Source organism: Anser anser (assembly GCF_964211835.1).
Source record: "Anser anser genome assembly, chromosome: 2".
Classification (NCBI taxonomy): Eukaryota; Metazoa; Chordata; class Aves; order Anseriformes; family Anatidae; genus Anser; species Anser anser.
The window spans coordinates 7,592,799-7,615,773 of record NC_139721.1 but is presented as its reverse complement, the minus strand read 5'-3'; the positions used below and the strand labels follow the sequence as shown (position 1 = coordinate 7,615,773).

At 38.3% G+C, this 22,975-nt stretch overlaps 1 protein-coding gene across 7 annotated transcripts in view; it reads right to left on the bottom strand.

The window, feature by feature from the left end:
• Window positions 1-8,959: 8,959 nt before the first annotated feature.
• Window positions 8,960-22,975, bottom strand: part of ZFAT (zinc finger and AT-hook domain containing) — a 91,253-nt gene continuing 77,237 nt past the window's right edge. For 3 of the 7 annotated variants that reach the window (XM_083825570.1, XM_083825571.1, XM_083825574.1), the window contains one exon: window positions 8,960-10,172. In XM_083825570.1, coding sequence (XP_083681696.1) covers window positions 9,933-10,172 — 240 coding nt within the window. In that variant the 3' untranslated portion in view covers window positions 8,960-9,932. Of the gene's footprint in view, window positions 10,173-13,894; window positions 13,996-14,084; window positions 14,203-16,358; window positions 21,491-22,975 lie in introns of those variants that run through there. The other 4 variants (XR_014580276.1, XM_083825572.1, XR_014580277.1 and 1 more) reach the window with 4 other exon arrangements.

Below are 22,975 nucleotides of genomic sequence, written 5' to 3'. Positions count from 1 at the left end.
TAACCCCATTGGTTCCCATTTTCATGATACATGCTCCTAACACGTGCAATTACCGCATACATAATTGCCAGTGCACATAGGCTCAATTATTAGTTTCTAAATCAGGTATTTAACTAGTCCTTCTAAATCACCGGGAGGGTGATTTAAGCACAATTTCATATACCCTTGTGGTGTCAGCCTTAGTGAAATGGTTTGAGCATGCAGTAAATCACCCAGTATCTAAGTCTTAGCGCCTTCTGTTTTATAAGCAGGATCTATCGTCGCAGAACAAGTGAAGTCCTTTAATACAGAGAATCCTTTTACAGTTCTGAGTATCTGGATAAAGCACGCTGTCTTGAACAAAGGTTGAAAAGCGGACCAACATATTCAGCATAACAAAAGAGCATCAAGAGCTCTGGGCGCATAGTGAAAGCGGTGAGCGCGTTCTGCCGAATATATAGCACAAGGGAATAAGCACAAACGTCCAGTTCAGATGGATCTTGGCTCAAGTGGGAAATACGCAATTAAATGACAATCTGGCTTTACGCTGAGCTGTGATACAGGACATTCTGACATCTAGCGTAGAAACCTTATTGATGCCTCGCAGCACTCAATGCCCTCAGGTCTTTGAGGAACAACTTAAGCATAAAGTACCAGCACTCACAGCTAATGAACTGGGCCGTGAAAAGACAGAATAAAGTAAAAAGCAAAATCTTGTAGCTTAAGACAAAACACTTTGATTGCTTTGAAGAATGGGCATGGGGACAGGAGTTTGGTGGCTTGCCCATAAGACAGCGTAAATACAGAATTTTGCTGCTAAACACGTAACTCTTTTTAAAAGAAAGACATGCTTCTCCTTGTGACACTACACGAAGTCTGGACTTTTTGAAAGTATTGTGTCTTTTACACGTTGCTTTGCAGGCTGTGTTCATGCTTGCCTTGGTGTTATACTCCTCTCTTGGTATCTGCTAAGGCTTGCCACTAGCAGATAGACTGTAGCCTCCAGTGGCAAGCCAAAAATAAAAAAAAATAAAATAAAATTAGCAAATAGTGCATCTTGCTTAGTATGCAGTATCAGGAATAGATTTCACCCTGCCTCCTCTTTTTAACATATGGCTAAATAAACACTAAGTTTTCTCAGAAGTAACATCTTGCATCTTTGTAGTTTAATGCACTGCAGGGAAAGCTGGAAGTTCTGTTGCAGGTTCAGAAAAAAGCAATATAAAATACAGTACTAGACTAAACACCAAAACCATAACACAATCACTGTGGCAGTCCCTCTGTTATTTACTTTCTGCTAAAAGTCCATATCCATTTAAATTTTTTGTCAGCTAGCAATTTTTTTATTTTTTATTTTTTCCCATTCTGGTCCAGGCAAATTAAAGCACTGAGACTGGTTGAAGTACATTATCTAGAGCTTTGTCCGTGTTCTTTGTTTGCGTTTTTGTCTGTTTTTGCTTTTGTTTTCCGTTTTATTTTTATTTTTTTAAATCACGCCTTAAGAAAGAGAGCTATAGTGGATCACATTCCTAATGTAGATGCTGTTAAGTCAGCATAAGTCCTTTTGCCAGGAAAAAAAATATATTATTCAGGCACATGGGAAATGAACTTTTTCAGCATAAAAATGAATTTAAGTAATACAGAACTTTAAAACATTTTACCATGGCACTCCCACCCTTAGTTATATAGTGTAAAGAGTTTATCCTGTCCCCATTGCACTTTTTCCCACAGCTAACCATAGTGGTTGGTAGAAATGAAATCCCCAAATGCTCACAGTCACCGGCCTCCTCAAGGGTGCCCAACAGCTCTGTGAGCAGAGGGATGAGGCAAAACCCTCAGGTATGACCCAAGGAGAGGGTACGGAGTTAGATTAATGCTCCTGTTTCCTCGGAGTGGATGAGAGAGCTCGTACACAACCTCTGGTGTTGGAGTAGCCTCCAGCAAACGGAAGAGAGCAGCACCTGAGGCCCACGCTGTCTCGATGAACACCGCTAGGTTCAAAGGTGAACCTTGTGTAGTGCCTCAGGAAGTCAGCGTGGATGTTTCAGGTGTTACTGTCCCCAGCCTCTCCTGACCCCACACAACAGTACAGCTGTGCCGGCAGGACGTGCATACGCTGCAAGGTGTAGGAGCAAGCTCTTGCACCGTGGTAGTGCCCAGAAGTTCAACTCAACACCCAAGGTGCTGGAAGCATCAAAGAGGAAAGGAAAGCACCACAGGGACTGAACTCTAAGTAGACATGGCTTCACGTGCAATTCATTGTTTAAAGGTTTCAAATATCCGAACGTCTGAATCCGAATAAGTAAAACCAAATTTTAAATAGAATGTCACTGTCTTGGCTACCTTTATGGCAAGGGAAGGGTGGCTGCTTCAGCTGGGTAAATAACTGACCTTTGATCAAGAGATAAGACAAACATAAAAACAAAAACAAACAAACAAAACCCCCACACCCTCAAAATCCAGAGTTAAAGATAGGAGATAGATCATGCAGGCTTTTTTACAATAGGGGATTACAATTTACTGGTATTTCTGAGCATTTGTCATGTCCCTTACTTCTCTTGAGCCATGAACAGGCACCTGTTGTGATGAAACAACACAACCCACAAATCGAAATCAGCAATGATTTTTTTTCCCCTTGAAATTCAGGAGTGTATTGCAAGTTCTGAGCTTGTTTCATGATGAAAACTGACAAGATGATCACAAATTTAATTTTTTGATTTGACTTCCATTCTTTCTCCAGTCTGAAATTGTAAAATCACCCTGGGGTTATTTACTTCCCACTTGGACTCCAGTCACACCAGTGAACAGCACTCTCATCGGCAAAATGTTCTCTTATTTTTTTCCCTAAATTCTAATTCTGGCAGCTTGGATTGGTCCTAACACAAAACACCTCTCTACGGGGGTTGGCTTTCAGCCAAAATAAACTAAAAAGCCAACTACCAAACACTTGTGTCATCACCAACATTGTAAATCATATATTCAAAGAAAAGGTGTGTCACAGAACTTGTATCACAACAGCCACAAAAACTTTCCCACTTATTTACTAATGTATTTTTCACATACTCTGGGGATGAACTAAATTCAGGCCCCACACGGCTGTTAGAAGTATTGCTGTTTCAGTAAAAACTGATGTTACTTCATTTCCAATGACACGGTGATTTTTTGACTTGGACCTTTCCTATCATATCTTGAAACTCATTTAATTACCATTAGATGAAGGGAATACTTGATTAAAACCATTTGAAGATGGATTTGAATAAGCTGTGTAGCACCAAAAAAAGGTCTGTATGTTATTATTAATACCCCTAGTACATCCAGCTTTCAGGGCCCAGAAAGTATTTTCAGTCTCAATGCTAGCAGAAAACTAAACTCAAAGCTAAAATAAAAACAAAAAAAAAGGGGGGGGGGGGGAGTATTTGAGTATTTCCAAAACAAATTGTAAACATATTGACTGGCTCTGTAATCTATGATGATATTTTGTCCTGTATTCCTTTGCTAGCCCATAAGGAATATTGAATATTATGAATTAAGTAGCTCCTACAGCTTCAGTGTTACAGATCTTATGTGATTCTGTAAAATATACTTACAGTACATCTCATTTTGGGTGCATAACACAAAATGACCCCTTATTTTCCAGAAGATTCCTTGAACTGAAAGAAAAAAATTATAATGAAGCTTGCTCTATAAATTTCTCTTTGATTTCAATCCAAAACACTGAAAATCTTTTGATCCTTTTTTATTTTACCTAGGCTGATAAAGTTATTTCCAGCTTTTCAGAAAAATTCACAGCGTTGGAAAAATCCAGCCAAATTCTGTGGGATGTTTTGACTCCAGTTTCCCTCTTCATCCACATTTAGCAAAGAGGACTGTAAAAATGTTTTATAGAGAATAAAAAACTCATTTATAGCATTGTCAGAACTGTCTATTTTGTGTTTTAATATTTTATTGGCAACCACCACTCATTTCAAGTCCTGCACTGGACTTTTCATGAATAAGTGGCATAAGAAAAAGTAAACTGCATTCTTGCTCTTATTTAACAGCCCATCGGCGCCCATCCCATCAATTACTTCAGAGTAAGCTCTCTGAAGCATCCTCTCTATAGCATCCTTGTTAGGTGTAGCTCCGCATATAAAACAGGTCATTTTGTTCTCCTTTGTTGTTATTAAACGCCTAGAAATATGAAGTGTAAGAGGAACCTTTGAGGTCAGCTGCCCTACCCTTCCCACCAGGAACAGTCCCACTGTCTGGCTGTATTTCAAGTCAGGACAATAATAAAGCATCCCAAGAAGAGAAGCATTTACTATTTCAGGTACCATCTTACAAGCTAATAGTTCTCCTCACCATGAAATGAATCCGAATATTTGGCCTAATATTTCTTTCACTCAATGACATCCCATCGTTCCACTCTTGCATCACACTAAGCCCTTCTCCTTCTCCTCTGGCTGGTTAATCTGGAGAGGTGATCAGGTTGGTCGTCGGTATCTCTTTCTCAGAAAGAAGTCGTTCTGGGACGGTGAGTCTGCACTGATCTGCTTTGTATAGGACTGAGAGGAATTATGTTCACCTATTAGCAGAGCATTTTTATCCATTTGCGTTTAGCAAGAGAGGAACAGGCGTTGCTTTCCTTCCTCTGCCTCATGCACCTCGAGGAGTGACCGTGGAGACTCGAACAGAAGCTTTTGTTAGGAACCTACAACAATGGCTCTGCAATTTGCGCTGCCCTTCGAAATGTGTGGTGCTGCTTGTAATCACTGAAGCCCAACACAGGCGAGTTGAGCAGGGACACATGAAAGATCACCTAACCAATTCCCTGCACCTTGTGGAATTATTCCCGAGATGAAGATGATACTACATATTCATGTCGTAACATCAAGTTTGATGCTCTCAGGATGTGCCAAAATATAACTCTAAGTGAACATGAAAGTCTTCCAGGATGAAAAGTTGTCCTCATTTTAAGGAAGAACAAAAGACAAATGCAGTTGTGCTGCTATTGATGGAAATGATGTCCGCTAATGATGCGAACGCTGGAAATGCAAACTGAGAAGCTGTCAAGCCATGTGCGGTACAACTCAGTAACCTCACTGTGATCAGATTATAAAAGGGAAAGGAACATCTGCAGTTTGTCATGTTAGGAGCAAAGACTGTATTAGCAGCATTTTAGCAGCATTACCTAAAGAAAGTGCATTTTTGCTAATGATGCAGTCTGCAAACAAGCTCAAGATTAAAATTTCAGATACAGCTCAAACACGCCTACAAAAGGCAGGAACTGTACTGTGGCATCAACAAAACATAAACCAAAGAAAAACAATCTCTGTAATTTTGTGTACGGCATCTGCTTCACTCTGCTCTACTCCGTGCACTCTGATAACAATCATCGTTATTTTCACATCAAAAGAATGGCAAAATAAAAATCAATATTCTTTCCAATTCAATACTAGTTGCAGAGGTCTCAGCTGAACGTCACTGTTCTTACAGAAATAAAACCCCACATTTAGGCAGGGCTTGCTGTATTTCAAGGCATAAGAGTGGTTGACAGTCCTTCCACCTCCATGAACAATTAGGTGCAACTTTGAGAAAGAAGTTCTCCTGAAGTGAGACTTGGGTGTTCAGTGTGCTTTTATCCCTAGAGTTTGATGTTCAGAAGGGCCAAGTACTCAAAACTTCCTCCTGAGTCAATTTCCACATCTCAGTGGACCTCCCTGAAGTTTCAACAAGCTGGTGCAGCAAATGACAAACCTCTTCCATGGGCAGGCATGAAGAGCTCAAGCCAAAAATCAAATCCTGATTCTACAGTTAAACACAGCTTCACAAAGATCCCTCATATACCAAATTCTCTGCCCAATAAGAACTCATTTCTTTGAAAATTTGAGTGTGTTGTAACATTATTTCCAGTACTTTCTTCCTTTCTCTACGGTGTTTACTGTACATGCTTATTCTTGAGAGGCAGGTTTGGTTTGTTTGTTTCTTCGAAATTTGTAAAGTGCACATCCACATGGTGAGCAAATTTATTGGAATGTGAAAACATTTTTATTTTCTTTTTAGTATGACTAAATTCTATATGGCACTGCCAGGATCCTGTGTGTGAACTCAGAACTTTAGAACTTTAGAAGATTATTCCAAAGAAATTCATTAAAACATTTTGAAAATCTCAAACTTGCAGCAATGTCATTTCTGTAAACTTGTTTTAAAAAGTGACATTAAAAGCATTTATTTCAAGTACATTTACATAAGGAGTGTTATTCCTTATTATAGTAGGAACAACCAGTCTAACATTATAATCTGTTGTACTCTTTAGTTGGGATTTCGTATAATCCAAACTTTGAGGTAAATCAACAGAGCAGAAGTATGCAGTTCCTTTCTCTTTTCATCCCGTGGACGTTCCAGACAAGTGATAAAGGTCCAGTGGAAAGCCCCTGTTGGTGCAGTGCCACGTAAGCCAGGATGCTACAAAAGCTGGTTAAAAGCAGGATCACTAGCATAATGCAACGGTGCTGGGATCAAGGGGCACCACAACTGGCCACAGAAAACAAACCATCTGCCAAAGGATGGCACATCCCATCCTCTTTCTCTACTAAGGAAAGACAAACTAGTCTCTATGGATATAACTAATTAGAAAGAGATGGAAAAGAACAAGACTTGGAACACTCAATTCCCAAGCCCTCTCCTGTGGCTTTTGTCCTTCAAGGCTCACATTTTCCCCTCTGTGTACAGACGGTTATTCCATTCTGTAACACAAGGAGGGATTAGCTTCAAGCATCATCCTTGCCCTTCATTAAATAAGACCTCATTGCCACTAAAATTATTTGCAGCTTCCTTCTTCCGTTTTTTAAAATCTTTGCACGATTCCGAGACCTATCTCCCCTGTGCTCAACACATTCCCGGAACCATTTGATGTGTTCTTAGCCCTGCACATCAGTTAGCACAGTTGCTCGATTTGCGCATGCATAAACTTTTAAAGAGCAATACTTGCTAAGTGTTAGCCTAAAGCTAGGATAACTCCTCAGCTGTCAAAAAGGAAAACCAGAAGACTGCATAGAGTAGCAAATGCTAATAAAAATTAGTGGTGTGGGGAAGAATGTATAATCTTCAGAAGCAGGAGCTACTCAACTAACTTAAAGCCATAACTCCTCGTCTCCCCTGAACAGGAAAGGTCATCTAATCCTCGCAAAAGAAACTGGATAAAAGGATTTGAATCTACATTGAAAACAATCTGTGCTGTTTAGGTGATAACAGAAACAGACCTTGCCATGCAAAAGAGTTAATTCTTACCTTCTTGGTGGTTCCCAATTCACACAAAAGAAAACTGGAACAGCTGGGGCCTCTTCAAATGACTGGTATGGACAAAGCTCTCCGTTTTCTTCCTTTCAGAAACCTGCTTTTGAAAGACAGACAATTCTTTGGACATTCATTTTGTGAAGTTCAGTGACTTACGTTCAAGAAGAAGCACTTATCTCCTCATAATATTACAGTTGCATATCCTAGAAAGATGAAAACGTAATTATGGTGGCAAGAATTTTTACTCAGTGCAGCTCAAAATCTTTCCTGACTTAGAATCACAGAATCATCTAGGTTGGAAAAGACTTCCAAGATCATCAAGTCCAACCACCAGCCTGACCTGCCGAGTCCCATCACTAAACCACGTCCCTTAGTGCCACATCCTCACGTCTCTTAAATACCTCCAGGGATGGGGACACCACCATTTCTCTGGGCACCCCATTCCAATCCTTGGCTGTCCTCTCCATGAAGAAATTGTTCCTACACCTCATATGTTAACTTAAGAAAGCACCTGAATTGAAAAGTATTTCTAAAACAAAAGGGTTACAGAAAATTAACACAAATATTTATGCTTTAAAATCAGAATACCTACTGTTTTATATAAATATATTCATCCTTTATATTATCTGTTGATGAATTCGTAAAATTTAGTAAAATGAACTGAAGTTTCTTCTTCCAACACAGCAGGAAGCATGGTACTTCCAGTGCTGTACAACAAAAGCAAGTCAAGGCTTAAATTACAGTAGGTAAGCATGGCTATGACTTAGTGGAATTAAAATAAGTAAATAAATAAATAAAACCTAACCCTTCCTCCAAACACAGACACACCTCATATAGACAGAAGTACTGAGTCTCTCTGGAAATAATTTACTTCAGAATTCTTGAGTGATATATAGCAAAATACTTTTCCATTTTCCCCCCACTGCCAGGTAATAATAAAATACATTACTGAATTGACTCAGAAAGGTTTTATGTTAAGAACACAGCTGTTACTACATACGATCACGATGCTTTTCTGATGCTTTTCCGAACGTAGTTTAATAGCAAATGGGCTATCTTCAATAAATTCTAAGAAAACCATTTGAGACTGTTTTCTTCTCTTTTAGATATTAGAAAGTTGTTATTGCAAATCAACACTAAATGTTAAGCAGTAATTACAAAACCAAGTTTCTGTTGCGGATTAATCAAGTTGGTACATTTGGTGCATCATTTTCTATGTTACAATTGTTATTGAACACACACTTCACGGCTCATTTTAGGCAAGTTTACTGAAATCAACACTGACATTCGAGACCGGGCCCAGCCAGTTACAGAGTAAATGGCAAAAAGGTCTCTGTCCTACAAACCAAACGTCCCTGGGACATGTAAATTTATTATCACCACAGATAAGGGAGAAGCTAACACTAAATGTTTGCACCCTGATTTTGTATCACATTGATAAAACCCAGCAGAATTACAAGAGGTAGACGACCAACTCACTGCATTTCATCAATGCATTTAAAAGCTTTTCTTCACTTGTCCACTCAAAATGCCCATAAATAAGCTCAGTCACATAAAAAATTCCTCCTAGTTTTCATTACACTACTTTCCTGATTAGAAACTACTGACTGGAGGAATAATTTGTCAGAGCCAATGCAAAACAGCATTCTCTACTTAGCTTTGAAAAGGAAGTCAATACTTAAAAGAAAACATGACAATTTTGCTATTAATTAATAACTTTTATAGCTCAAATTTAAAAATATTTAAATCAGAAACAATTCAAGATTTATGAAGAAAAATCTGGAGCTATATACATGCATAATTAAGAATATCTAAATTTTGGTCAATATTTACTTACTTTTTGTACAAGTTCTTTCACACAGTCATATTTACAAACATTTGTTTAAAACATATGAACATACATCTTTAATAGAATTTACAAATCATTTCAATATATCTTTTTCTTAAAAACAGAAGACCATTTCATTGAGTTGACAAACATTTGGTTTCATCATATGGTACTGGACAGGTGGGATGGAAAGTTATCATTATCCAATTATTTAAAAAATAATTATGCTATTGGTACCCAAAATTATCATATATGGCTTTAAATATCTCCCAAATGATCAACTCACAAACACAAATGAAAGTCCATCTGTGGAATATTTCTAAACGTTGAGCCTTTCTTTGGGTTAGGTCCACAACTCTGCAAACACATTCTAAGCATATACTGAAAAATAAGAAGTCCTTCTAATTTTACAAAAATAAAAAAATAAAAAAATCCCTGCTTCCAGTGAAGTCAAACACATATTTAGTATCTGTAAGATGGAATGAACTGGAATGAGTTTTCTAGACATTCTAGCTACCTTTATAGATTTTTTTTTCTATTGTGGTATAGCACAGTTTTGAACAGACAATATTTTTGGGATATTTACAGGAATCAAATGACAGATGTCTTAAATAAGGATGAATACTTATTCCTCAAAATATGTACTTTTTTCCAGGGGAAAAAAAATCCAAGGAAGTTTTGTCCATAATCTCTGAATTACTGATGCAATCAAGCCAGATCTAGTAGCACGGTCTCACCTCACACATAATCTGAACATTTGTCAGCTTGATTGTTTTTGGTCTTGTTAGGAAAAGAAATGAAAGTTTTGGCTTTGGCAGATCAGGCAGCCGTCTCCTTTGAACACCATTCTCTAGAGCTCCTGCACAGATTGTTCCACAGTTTGTTCTTCTACGGGCTGCATCGCTTCCTGAACATAAACTATGAATTCTGAAGCCTCTCCACCCTGTGTATAGACAGTCACTGTCTCAATTCCTTCCACTTCATCTGAAGAGACTACCAGGTGATGCTGTTCAGACAGCTCCACTGAAGCCTGCTGCAGGGTCTCTTGTATCATCAAAGTGTGATTGGCTGACTGCTCCTCTTCTTTTACCTAAGAAGAAATTGAAGAGGTTAGAGAAGTTTCACCTTTCCAGTAAATAACCAGTACTGTGATGATTAATGCACACACAGCACAGAAATTAGAAATCAGGCAGTTTTGAAAGAAAATATCAGTTTTACACAGAATTTGTAATGATCACTTTGAATAAGTGTATAGCCATACAAAATACTGAAAGCAGTAGCTCAGCATCTCATTTATATGCATGGAGAGCTATGAAGCTACAGAAACACAGGACTTTGGGAACAGCTTTAACCTCTCACCAGTCATTCACTCAAAACCAATCTTATTTAAATAAATCGGAAGTCAAACAGCTCCTCCAGTATCACTGATGTGAGAATACGTCTAAAACCACATGAAAAGACACTTAGAGCCCTCATTTTTTAATTTATTTTAAAGCTCATTGAACTACAAATTTCATTGTAGCAATACTCATTGTAACCTAAACTCAATGGACTTTTATTAAACAAAAATGGTGAAACGTGTTAATGAAATATCTCCTTAACACCCGTTTGCAAGGCAGCAATTTTTACATTATTGAAAGGATATTGATAGTAGCAACTGAAAATAGCAGATTTTTAAATGAACGTTTTTCTGAAAGAAATAATGCAATATATTTTCGTATCAAATTTAAAGAACTTCAAACAACTATTTGTGAGTTTAATTAGACTACAGTACTCACTAGGATTCAAGAACAGATCTTAATTCTTCACCCCATCCAGATATTTCCATGCACCAGACCAATAACAGCACATTCAGAAACTAAGTCACGTGTAGGAAATGCATTCTTACAAGTATTAATGATAAAATAATATTCTTTTGGGTAAATTTTTACACATGCAAGAATATGCAAAGGCATTTGTTAAGTGTTTCCAATACACCACCACTCCCCTTGTTCATTGAAGGGGGCTGTTTTATTTGCTTGAGCATAAAAGCCAACCCACTTGCATCTGCACCACACAGTTAATCAGATCCTCTCTTCCTTTCCCATTTGGAAAACGGGTAGTTTTTATTAAGGCCTATTTCCCTTTCATTTAGGCTTAGCAAATGTTCTATGAAGTGAGCTTGCAGAGATAAATCACGTTTATTTCTCACTGTAAGAAAGTAACTTACTGAATTTGTAGGACGTCATATTCTCTACAGAAATGCTTTTTCTCACATCATCAAGTGCATCTATAAATCACTAGCTTATGCAAACAAAAGGGCATGAGGACAGCATCGGTGGCTCACCGACATAGCTTTACAGAAAGCAAACCTCCATGGTACTTCTAATAACCACACAAAGGGTAATATGAGGAGAACAAAGAATCAATAAATTATCGGTTTATTGGATTTCAGCATAAACCTTGTATTTCAGGGCAGTGTATATGCTGTGCTCTTGGCAGCACTGAACTCGTAAGTGATTTTGAAAAAACAGGTCAAACACGGTAGATTCCAAAGCGTGGAAGTCTACTAAATCACACAGATTAGTAGCTTTCATTTCCATGAAATGTTTCTATGTAGTAGATCATTTCTATGCATTGCTTTCTAAGAAGTATTATTAGAACAATCAAGTCCACGAAAATATACTGAAGTTCAGTATTGGTGCTTGGGGGGGCATGGGGACAGTAGGGAAGAATTACAGAGAAGCGTCCAAGCATGCATTTGACTCCTTAAAGACTTACAAGGAGAAAAAGAAGCTCTGTATGTTTATTTTCTAGCTGCTCCTTCCTAACTTCATTTTTTCCCCCTAAGCAACCATTCCCATTGCTGTACACTGACTTTCCTTATAACGTTTTTCTTCCACGTTTAAAATATCTGTCAGATCAAGAAGATTACAGAGATGCACAAACCCCATAGGACTCCGTATCACTTTGAACTTTCACTCAATTCATCAGGCTATACAAAGCTTTTTCTTGAACAATAACAAGCATGTTCAGGTGTTAAATTATTCAGAGGTCCCAGAGTTGTATGTCTGTGGTACACTGATGAAATATAAGTGGATTTTAACCGGTGAAAGATTTAACTTCTAAAGAGAATCTTACCATTGTCATTGACCTTACTGCAACAGCATAGTTGTACCTACTGGTGCTGACTCCGGCTTTGTTGCACAGGATTTAGATGATACGGATAAAACTATGGGAAAGGGATAAAGTCCTTTCTATGTTCTGTTTCTTTTACCAAGCGTACCTGAACATTTTAAATGGAAGCTATTTTAAACAGTGCCTGCTGGAGTTCAATATCCTACGAAATTGGGTGATGCAGGTTGCTTTGTCTTGACACAAGAAAATTTGCCACCACCCTCAGAAAAACAAATTTATGTTGACACAAAATATGGGTATCCCCAAAATTACCCTTTACTAATGGAAGCTTTGAGTTTCTGTTGAAGATGCAACAAGCCAAACCATAAAAAGAAACGTAACACAACTTTCTTCTCCTGATGACACACCTTTAAGTATTTTTTTTTTTATAATGGGGGGAAATTTTGTTAATTCAGACAGAACTCCACCTTTTTTAACCATGTCCTCCTCTTTCCTGAGGCTACTTGCTAAAGTGGCAGCTCCTGTTCAAAATGGAAGGATCCACACAAGATCTACTAACACAGGTCACAACAAGTGGACAGAAGTCTCATGTCCAGTGGATTCAGACAGGTAGCTGCAGCTAAAAATGTCAAGTAATTATAATCTTACAGTACTCGATGCTGGGGATCTTCAAACATACACAGATAGGAGTCTTCTAATATTATTTGGCCTTTCAGTTATGTAATGTACAGTAACTCTTGTGTTAGTGCATCATACATAATCCTCTGACAATGTGCCTCAGGCCAGAAAAATTACACTAAATTTACTAAGAGCAGCAAGAATGCACAACACGGTCTGAAAAGAATCTTGTACAGTCTCACTTTAGTCACTTTAAATCAAAACCCATAAATAATTTTAAATATAGTTGAGTGTACATAAATAATGAAGAAAGGAAGATAAATAAAGCACAGTTGACATGAAAATGAAATGAAACCAGAATCTCATTCAATTCAATAGCAGCAATCTAATACTTATTCAGTTTTATATGCTTTTGAAATGAAAATGGCCAATAAAGAAAGTTAATTTAACCTCCCTACCTACCTTTATCGATATGGTTTTATTACCCTTGTCATGCAGGGTACAGAAGACTAATGCCCCTATTTCTGGTGTTTCTAGTTTCCAGTATCTTTTTTTGGACAGCTATCTGTAATCCTTTTAGTTTGACAAATTACCACATTATTTTGGATATTTACATTTCAAATCAGTTCAATGTTTACATGCTTCTGCTTGGTTCCTATTAGATCGTTCCACAGGGAATAATCTCAAAACGTTAATTTACATCCCTCAATTTGATGAAACAGTGGGACAGCTGCCATCAGAATGAATGAAGTTACTACACTCAATTCTTTTTATTGGCATCTCAAATCTTTTGAAGAGTAGCATCCATGACCTCTTTTCTGTTTGAGAGCCAGCTGAAAAGCATCTGGCTGCTTATCCTTTGCTAAACGATGGCAGCAAGAATCTGAAGCCATACACAGCTGGCATGCTAAACCAATTCATTACCTGCATAAATATTTCTTCCTGGCTTAATGTGCCTCTCATGAAAGTTAATGGATCCTCTGCCTCCATGTCTTTATAAAAAGCTCAAAATTTCTAAATTATCTAAAGTTCTAAATGCAAATATCTGAGGGCCATCCAAATGACACAAAAAATGGGTACCTCTTACAGGAACCTCTTCCTCTAAAACCAAGCAAGTCGTTTTTATTTTGAGATAAATTAATTCAAGCCATTGAGGAAAATAATGCTTCTTCCCTTCCCTGAAAAGTAGAAAAAGGAAATATGTACGGTAAACTGCTGCTAAAGCTACTTTTTTATTCTGGAGCTCATCCTCAGAAATAATGATTACCTTCAATTTTCTTTGAAGTCAGCAGGAGTACCAGACCCATCGTGTTTAAAACAGCCTTGCTAGGCTTGACCCAAAATCCTCTGTGGAATCTCTCCCTTGATTTCAGACTGAATGCTGCCTTTCAGGTTGCCATGAAGAAAAAAAGTTAATCACACAGATTTTGCAGGAATTCGAAACCTTACGCTAGGTTACAATTGCTTCTATTTATATTATATAAGACACCACGGTAAGAAAATTTACAAATTAGCTACATAAAAGCTGAAAAGGAAAAGTGAATATAAGCTTTCTAGATCACAGTGAGCACCTGGATATGTGATATGCCAGCTTACATCCCTGCCTACGGGACTGTCTCTACCATTTTGTTTGGTGCCAGTTGGTAACTTGAACTCCATCCTTTCTTATTCTAGTTTACATATAGATATATTGTGTGAAAAACACACACAGACATGCACAGAAAAACGCTGTAATTTGATCACATGAATCTCTACAGAGAACCACAAAACAAAGACAAACTGGCACACAATAGTTTCAGAACAATAGGGGAATTCAGTATGCAAGATTCGCTTTGCATAAAATAAAAAAATGCAAAGTGGCAAACAAATCTTCCTACTGGTGATTTTTAAGAATCTTTAGCCATTGGCTGGTCGAATATATCCTGACAGAGAGGCTGTGACTGGCAGTGTCCCTTGTCTGGCAGAACACTGTATCACGAGGTTTCCTTCTGAGGAAATGTGGCAACGTTGCCACCATTTCAAGAGCTCTAACAGAGGGCAGTAATGTTGACATGAGTTTTTTTCTGGATGTTATACAGATGACAAGAACTCCACAGAAGCTAAGAAAACAGGGACATCTTTCCCAAATTTTCTTTCTCTTGCTAGCACCATCAAGTTAAACAATAAAGTGCTCCATGTTCTAAAAGAACATCAGTCTTGATTATCAACCCATAGAGAACTCTGTACTGGCAAATTTTCTGGATGAACCCAGCATCAAGTAGGTACAAATCAGAGCCAGGTTAAAATACAAAGAGCGTCGCTGAGGTACAATATGCAGGAGCCCTTGACATGACAGCCATGCTAATATTATTAGATGCTTATTTTTGAAGGTGTGTTAGACTATAAAATTCTGTCCTGTGATCATCTTCAAGCCGATGTATAAGCTTTGCTGTGCATTGCTACTGCTGTCACTTTGAAAAAAGTGGCTGTTGCTATGGTAGGATTTTTACCAGAGCCTGAAGAGATCACAGAATAAAATGATGAAAGGAACTAAAATAAAGGGTGAAATGCATGAAATTCCAGTGTTTTCCTCAGCTTGATAAAGATCTGCTTGGTTAGTGAAATGGTTGATATACTTATTCTGCAGAGCAAGTTATTTAGAAGTCCAGGCTGAGAACAGGTTACCGTGCTTTTCAGGAATAGACTTCATCCTAATCCTGCACTCCAAGATACAGAGGTAGTAAGGTCAGTCTGTTTTTGAATGGGAGAAAACAAGAAAGCGTTCAACAGCCAATTACTCTTCTTTATTGGTAATATTAGTGTAGTGCTTTAGACCAGGACTTGGACTGTATCAGGTGTTCTACCTGAAAAAAGTATTTCACGCCCCAAAGGCCTTATATTTTCAATAGAAAACATGAGACAGTAAGCAGACACAGAAGAAGGGAAATGGGTGAGTACAATATAAATGAGACAGCGATACCTTTGTCTAGCAGGCAGCAGTATCAACAGACCAATTTCCTAACCAGAGATAATTGGTGTCATCATATTTCTGAAGACTGATTGAGAGAAAACAATGAGGTACAAATTGTTCTTCATTAAATATCCACATAACTAAGCACAATATGAAAGAAGGCATTAAGAAACTTGTTTGGAAAAAAATAATGAGCGATTAAATCTTCATGGACTGATCAAAGGTGAGAGTCAAAAACTTAACAGCTAACGAGAGACAGGACACTAAGTCGGAAAGGAGTACAAAGTCTTGGAAATCAAACCAAGGTTTTGCTGGATGTGGCAAAAAAGAAAGGAAGATCACATGGACATACTGTAAGACAGGCAGACTAGAGAGAAGTAATCTTTAAATTGCTCTGAATGTATAAAAAAGGGGCAAAGCAGCATCTGTGAATGTCAGAAGGAAAGGATATCACAGTAACCGTAGCATAAAATAATGACAGCTTGGTCAGCCATTTTAGTAAAGCGGATAAAATGAGAACCCATATAAAAATAAGCATGCAGAACAAGCCAGCACCATTCAGCCCATCACCTGGATGCCCAAGCATCCTACCTGAAGAGGACACTAGGTTTCTGGCTTGATAACAGGAAGGACTTACATCCCATAGGGTTGAACTAGAGTTAATTAATAACGAACAGTTGTGCAGAAAGACTGGTATAATCACCTTAGTGACTAATAATATTAATTAGTGATTAATGCAATCTTCCTGGTGATCATCCGAGCGAGCTTGAAGTGATTGCTCTAGAGCCACAGGAAATCATTAGAGGAGAGATGCCAACTCTAGATTGTGTAGAGTGGCCATGTAGTTTTTCAAAATGTCAGCACCGACAAAGATCCTGCAAGTCAAACGTCTGTATACTACTTGGGACATGAAGCCCTGAATTGTTGACTAAGCTTTTACATGCCAATGTGCTACAAGTAAGGTGGCAGAAAAAAATTCTGTTGGTAGTATACCTAGTATAGTTGGTAGTATACCTGTTGGTAATATACCCAGATATATTAATCAGAAGTATTGGAAAATAAGGAAAAGTACAGAGATTTGAGGTGGTGAACAATACCTTTGGCATAGGTTTGTTGGATTTTGGGGGGGGTGGTTTGTTTTTTTTTTTTGTTTTCCTCTCCAAGAGAACAAAGAGTGTTGCTCTGCTCTAGCTGTTTTCTATATATCAGGCAGGCAGGATTTGCTCTGAATGAAGATGGATCTCAGTAGCTTGTTCATACAGGAAAAATAATATTGAAAACAAGATTTAAAGCTTTAAACACTTATTTGGTGATACGTTTCTTAAAGCAGGACAATAACCCCTGTGCCAGTAGAACATACAAAACATATTTCGGGTCTAAAACCAGCAAATTAACAGAACATTTGTTTACCAGTTATCTATGTGAAAATAGCTCAAAATGCAGATAACACACAACCAAATTTAAATGGATACTATGGTATACTTTGATTGAGACTATCTACTTCTCTGCTCAGTAAATTGAGGCAAAAAGAAAAAATAAATTTGGACAAAGAACCCTACATAGAACCCTCTGTTTCAAAGAGGTTTGGTAAAAATAACACACCCCGCATTTAAGCAAAATAAATGAATTAAAACGTATCTTGTTACTATTACACATTCCTGCTAACAAGCACTGGAAATGGGCGAGCAACAACTATAACAAAAACTAGAGGTGCTGGACACTGTCCAGACAGGAACAACTCTATGATGTTGCAGTCAAGACAGGGTGATTCAGAAAACAAGCATTCAAGGATGTTCATATTGTGAAACCAAGAAAATGCACCTTGAATCTTGTCTCTCCAGAGAATAATATACAGTTTGTTCTGCAAAAATAACACGAGTGCTCATTTCTGAGGGAAATGTTTCTTCACAAGTAACTCAGTGTTTAAAACAAACAAATGCTTAACTTATCGTAGAATCATGAAGGTTGGAAGAGACCTTCAAGATCATCTGGTCCAACCATCACCCCACTGCCAATATTGCCCACTAAACTATTCTGCCTGTGAGCTAGGAAAATAATTCTCCTATATAAATAATGGACTGAACAGGCTCTGCTAGCAAAACAAACAAAAACACAAACAAAACAGCCTCCACCCTATGGAGTGAGGGCAAAAGTGCATCTGTAATAGCTCACAAAGAGTCAAATCCACAGAAGGTAAAGTGACTTGTTTTACGGTGCTGGTCCCTCCTCCTCCTTCTTGCTATGTGCTCTGTTCCTACAGAATTGCTCTCCCCCCAATTTCTCGTCCATTTTTACCATCCCTTATGAATATTTCCTATCTTTTTTAACCATTTATTAGCTTCTTTCCTAGCTATTCTTCACACTCACAATTCTATGCTTTCACATTTTCCCCACCTTGTTACATTTTTTTCTGTAAGCAGTGCAGAACAACTCAAGTTCTATGCCATAAATAAATACCACCAGTAGCTGTAGTGATCCAGTCTGAATTACTATTAACTGAAATGGCTTCAAACTGACAAGATTACACTTTTTGTGTCATGCTGCAATCAAAGCTTCAGTATGGATTTTTGCCAATCTCAGCCCATACTGGCAGAACTTCACACTAGGATCTTGGTATTCACTCAGGCGTGTGCAGTACTTTCCTTAGCGGCAGTATGTTGTCACACAACAGGATTTCTCCCAAATTAGATACCCGAAAAGTTTAATCTTGATAATAGGTTAATATACTGGCACTCAGGCAAGGAGGAGCTAAAGTCATTTCAGGTTCCAGACAGAACCTCTGAAAGGCCTCACATACATGGCACGATCAGAGCCAACGCCAATTCCCATTTTTCCCAGTCATAACCCAAGTTAAATAGGGCTACTTTACTTTTTTTTTTTTAGTTTAAAATCATAAAGATGAATCCTGATTCAGCCTGAGATGTTTTATTGTTACGCTGTCAAAGGATTTTCTTGTATAATATCATTCCTATGAACAACAAATATAAGGTTTCCAAAGCCAAAATTGAATATACATACATATATATATATATATAATTTAAACACTCAATTCAAAAGCTGGGAGCTTCGAATGGAAAATCTGATCTTGAGTTCAGCTCAATAATAATTTGTATTCGTGATCTAATAAACATGCGTCATGAAGGCGTCCATCTCAGGGAAATAATTTAATAGAACACTGTAAACATGATAATGTTTCTGTCTTGTGACTTAACAGAAAGAAATTAAAAAAGAAGATACCAGTCAGAGCTAGCAAATGCACTCGACACGTAGCAGCGTACTGCGAAGGACTTACGGACAAAAACAAAGCTTGTTTCTGCAGGCAGAAGTCTTGCATTACCATGAGACACTCCAAGTACTGCACACAGAAGACACTTGAGCACACAGGTTAGGGGAAGTGCTAAAGGTGAAGATGGCTGTGTTACTGACAGGCACGTCTAGATTCACGCAGAATTTTAGGAATAGAGGGTCAACAGCACTTTTATAGGTGAAAGTAAGGACAAAGTTGGAGGCAGGAAAAGGTAGACAGAGACAGTAATGATGTAATGTGATATACAGAGCAAAAAATACTTTGAAAGTATATAATAATTTAGGATTTAGAAGAAATTTCTTGGAGCAAATACAAAAATACGAAGATAACTTGCAAAGGCAGCTAAAAATGAGAGATGAAGGTGAGAACTGATAAAAAAATGGGTTACGTATGTCCTCAAAATAAAAAAAACAGCAACACATAACAGCATAAAAAACAGAACAACAATAAATGTTGTTAAGAAAAAAAATGTAACCAAGCTGCTAAGCAAGGACTCGGGGAGGCCACTGAAGAACAAGAGTGGAAATTTAGTGACAGATGATGCTGATATATTGCTGACACCCTGGATGATTTTTTTTGTCTCACAATCCACAAGTGAAGCTGAAGGTCACAGAACAGCGTGGAATAAATTTTCCAGTGGGAAAGTGAAATATGAACATGTCTTATGATCACCTCAAGGTTAACAATTAGGAACTCAGCATAATTAAAACATGACAAAGTGGTAGGTACAAATGAGTGATATCCCATAGAAAGCAACTCGGTGTTGAAGAAAAAAAAGAAAAGCTGTCAGTTCTAAATAGGAGAGGATTACAGTCATGTTAACACCATCTAAAAACATTTTCGCTGAAGTTAAAAAAAGGATGTGGCTATAATTCTGAAGCCATCCTCTGGCAGGAAGAGAAGAACTGGAAACAGTAACTAGGGCTGTGTAATAGGTCAAACATTTGATAAAGCATCAGTAGAAATAGAAAAAAGAGAAAAAAAAAGTGAAATGATGACAATAATTAAAAATAACTAAATAAAATCTACAGAACTCCCTTCCTCTACTTCCATGACGCCCACTAAAGGTAACTAGGTAGCCAGTCGGGTGTCAGTAGGCCTCCTGCCTCGTGATACTGCCCTGGAAAACTCACAGATCTGCACACTTCTGCACACACAAACTGAAAAGTCACAGAGGCTCCAGTCATTCCTGTAGCCACAAGAAACACGCTGACAGAGGAACAATGCTCGGAGCATCTAAGTAAGGCATTAGTAAAACCTGATGTAGGTTGAGGTAGCACGCGATCGCTCAGCTTGAGACATACTTCAGTTCTGCACACACCGATTTTGTTTCTCTGCAACTTCAAACTGGGGAAAAATGGCATTTTATAGCAACAGGACTCAAAGCGGGAGAAGAAAATGCAGCAAAGAGATTCTGTGCTCTGAGGATTTGATATGGGAGTGGAGCTTATACCAGGCTTACATTAGACCAATGAAAGTCACTAATGTATACAAGGCAAGGGAAAAAGCAGTGATCGATGCTTAGCAGCTTGCAAATTCAAAGGCCAGAAATATGGATTTAAAAGTGACAGACAATTAATTTGTAATATGAATATTTACTTACAAAATGCTATCAGCAAATTCAGATGGTCTAACAAAGAGGATAGATTTTAAGATGAATCAGAAATTGATCTGATTCGATAATTGAAAGATGAAGAATTGCTGAATGTTTTAAATTGTGTTTTTTCGTTTGTTTTTTAACATTCCAGTATCACATATGTAATTTCTTCTTCACAGCTGCCACTTACCTAGGTTCCACTTTCTCCTAGACCGTTAGTAGAAGGGCCTCAAAAGACACATTTTAAAGAACAGTTTTCAGTAATACTGACAGATAGCGCAAACACCAATGGCTGATGCTGCATGCAACCTTTGAAACAGGTCATAGATGTAGTACAGCATACATGTTGGTGGTGACTACAGTTAAAGTTGCTTTGAAATTTGCACATAAAAAGGACTGGAATGTCTCTCCTCTTTAATGACTGAATTTCCTTTCCAAATTTGGATCTGTTTTTCTTAATTTAAAAAATATATAAATAAATCCCCCAAACTGTTACATAGTTTCTAAGCAAAATACTTGCCAAGTAACATTTCAAAACGTTTTTTCTTGAACTTCTGCCTTGTCTCCCTGACATTTGGGTGGCAATTATCTAAACATTGTCTTCACAGACTATGGACTTTCCACTTCTAGAGAGTTATCACAAATTTAATAACCACAATACTGAAAAAAAAAGAAAACCTCAAAAGTTAGTTCTGGCATTCATCACAATCACACTTTTGGTTCATTTAAATAACAAGAGCTACTTAAACTCTTCAGGAATTTAAGACTTCTCATGTACTTTCCTTCCCTGACGTATCAGCCACATTGAGTGCAGGGACCCTGAGGAATCAAAGAATATAAACAGAATGTAAAAAGGGATAATAAACTAGAGAAGTATAATGAAACTGGCAGAACAAACATAGCTTGGAGAACACAATGGGAAGAAACATAAAATGTCAGCATCAAAATTAGCAGACACCTATGAGGAAGAAATACCGGGCTTGATGTTCATACTCAACAGCCATCTCAAATTGAAAATGATTCACCTTTACTTGGTAATTATCTATATCTTTCCATTCTTAATTTCTAAAATGCTTTAGTAACACTGTACATTGCAAATATCCTTAGTAAAACCTGTGCAGTACTATGCTTTAAGAAGTACACATATATATTGAAGTTACTTCTACCAGTATCTTGTAAGGTTTGTCTCATTTTAAAAGGAACTATATTGCCTACCACAATTTCTGTCACTTAATTCTTTACCAGTTGAATCCAGCATGTTTCCCATAAACAGAACCCTTGCAAAAGCCTGAAATTAACAAGTCATCTCATTCATTTTTTTAGAATATTCACAGTATCACAGATTTCTAGGTTGGAAGAGACCTCAAGATCATCGAGTCCAACCTCCGACCTAACACTAAGTACTCCACTAAACCATATCGCTAAGCTCTACATCTAAACGTCTTTTAAAGACCTCCAGGGATGGTGACTCCACCACCTCCCTGGGCAGCCCGTTCCAATGCTTAATAACCCTTTCAGTAAAGAAGTACTTCCTAACATCCAACCTAAACCTCCCCTGGTGTAACTTTAGCCCATTCCCCCTCGTCCTGTCACCAGGCACGTGGGAGAATAGACCAACCCCCACCTCTCTACAGCCTCCTTTCAGGTAACTGTAGAGAGCGATAAGGTCGCCCCTGAGCCTCCTCTTCTCCAGGCTGAACAAGCCCAGCTCCCTCAGCCGCTCCTCGTAAGACTTGTTCTCCAGACCCCTCACAAGCTTGGTCGCCCTTCTCTGGACTCGCTCGAGCACGTCCATGTCCTTCCTGTAGCGAGGGGCCCAAAACTGAACACAGTACTCGAGGTGCGGCCTCACCAGAGCCGAGTACAGGGGCACAATCACTTCCCTCGACCTGCTGGCCACACTGCTTCTTATACAGGCCAGGATGCCGTTGGCCTTCTTGGCCACCTGAGCACACTGCTGGCTCATATTCAGCCGACTATCAACCAGTACTCCCAGGTCCTTTTCTGCCAGGCAGCTTTCCAACCACTCATCTCCCAGCCTGCAGCGCTGCTTGGGGTTGTTGCGCCCCAGGTGCAGGACCCGGCACTTGGCCTTGTTGAACTTCATACAGTTGACCTCAGCCCATCGGTCCAGCCTATCCAGATCCTCCTGCAGAGCCTTCCTGCCCTCGAGCAGATCGACACACGCACTTAGCTTGGTGTCATCTGCAAATTGACCTATATCATCTGGTCTTGCACAATTTCCCTGGGAACAACAAAATCAATTACGTATCTTCTCAACCAACTACAATTCACTTGATTTTT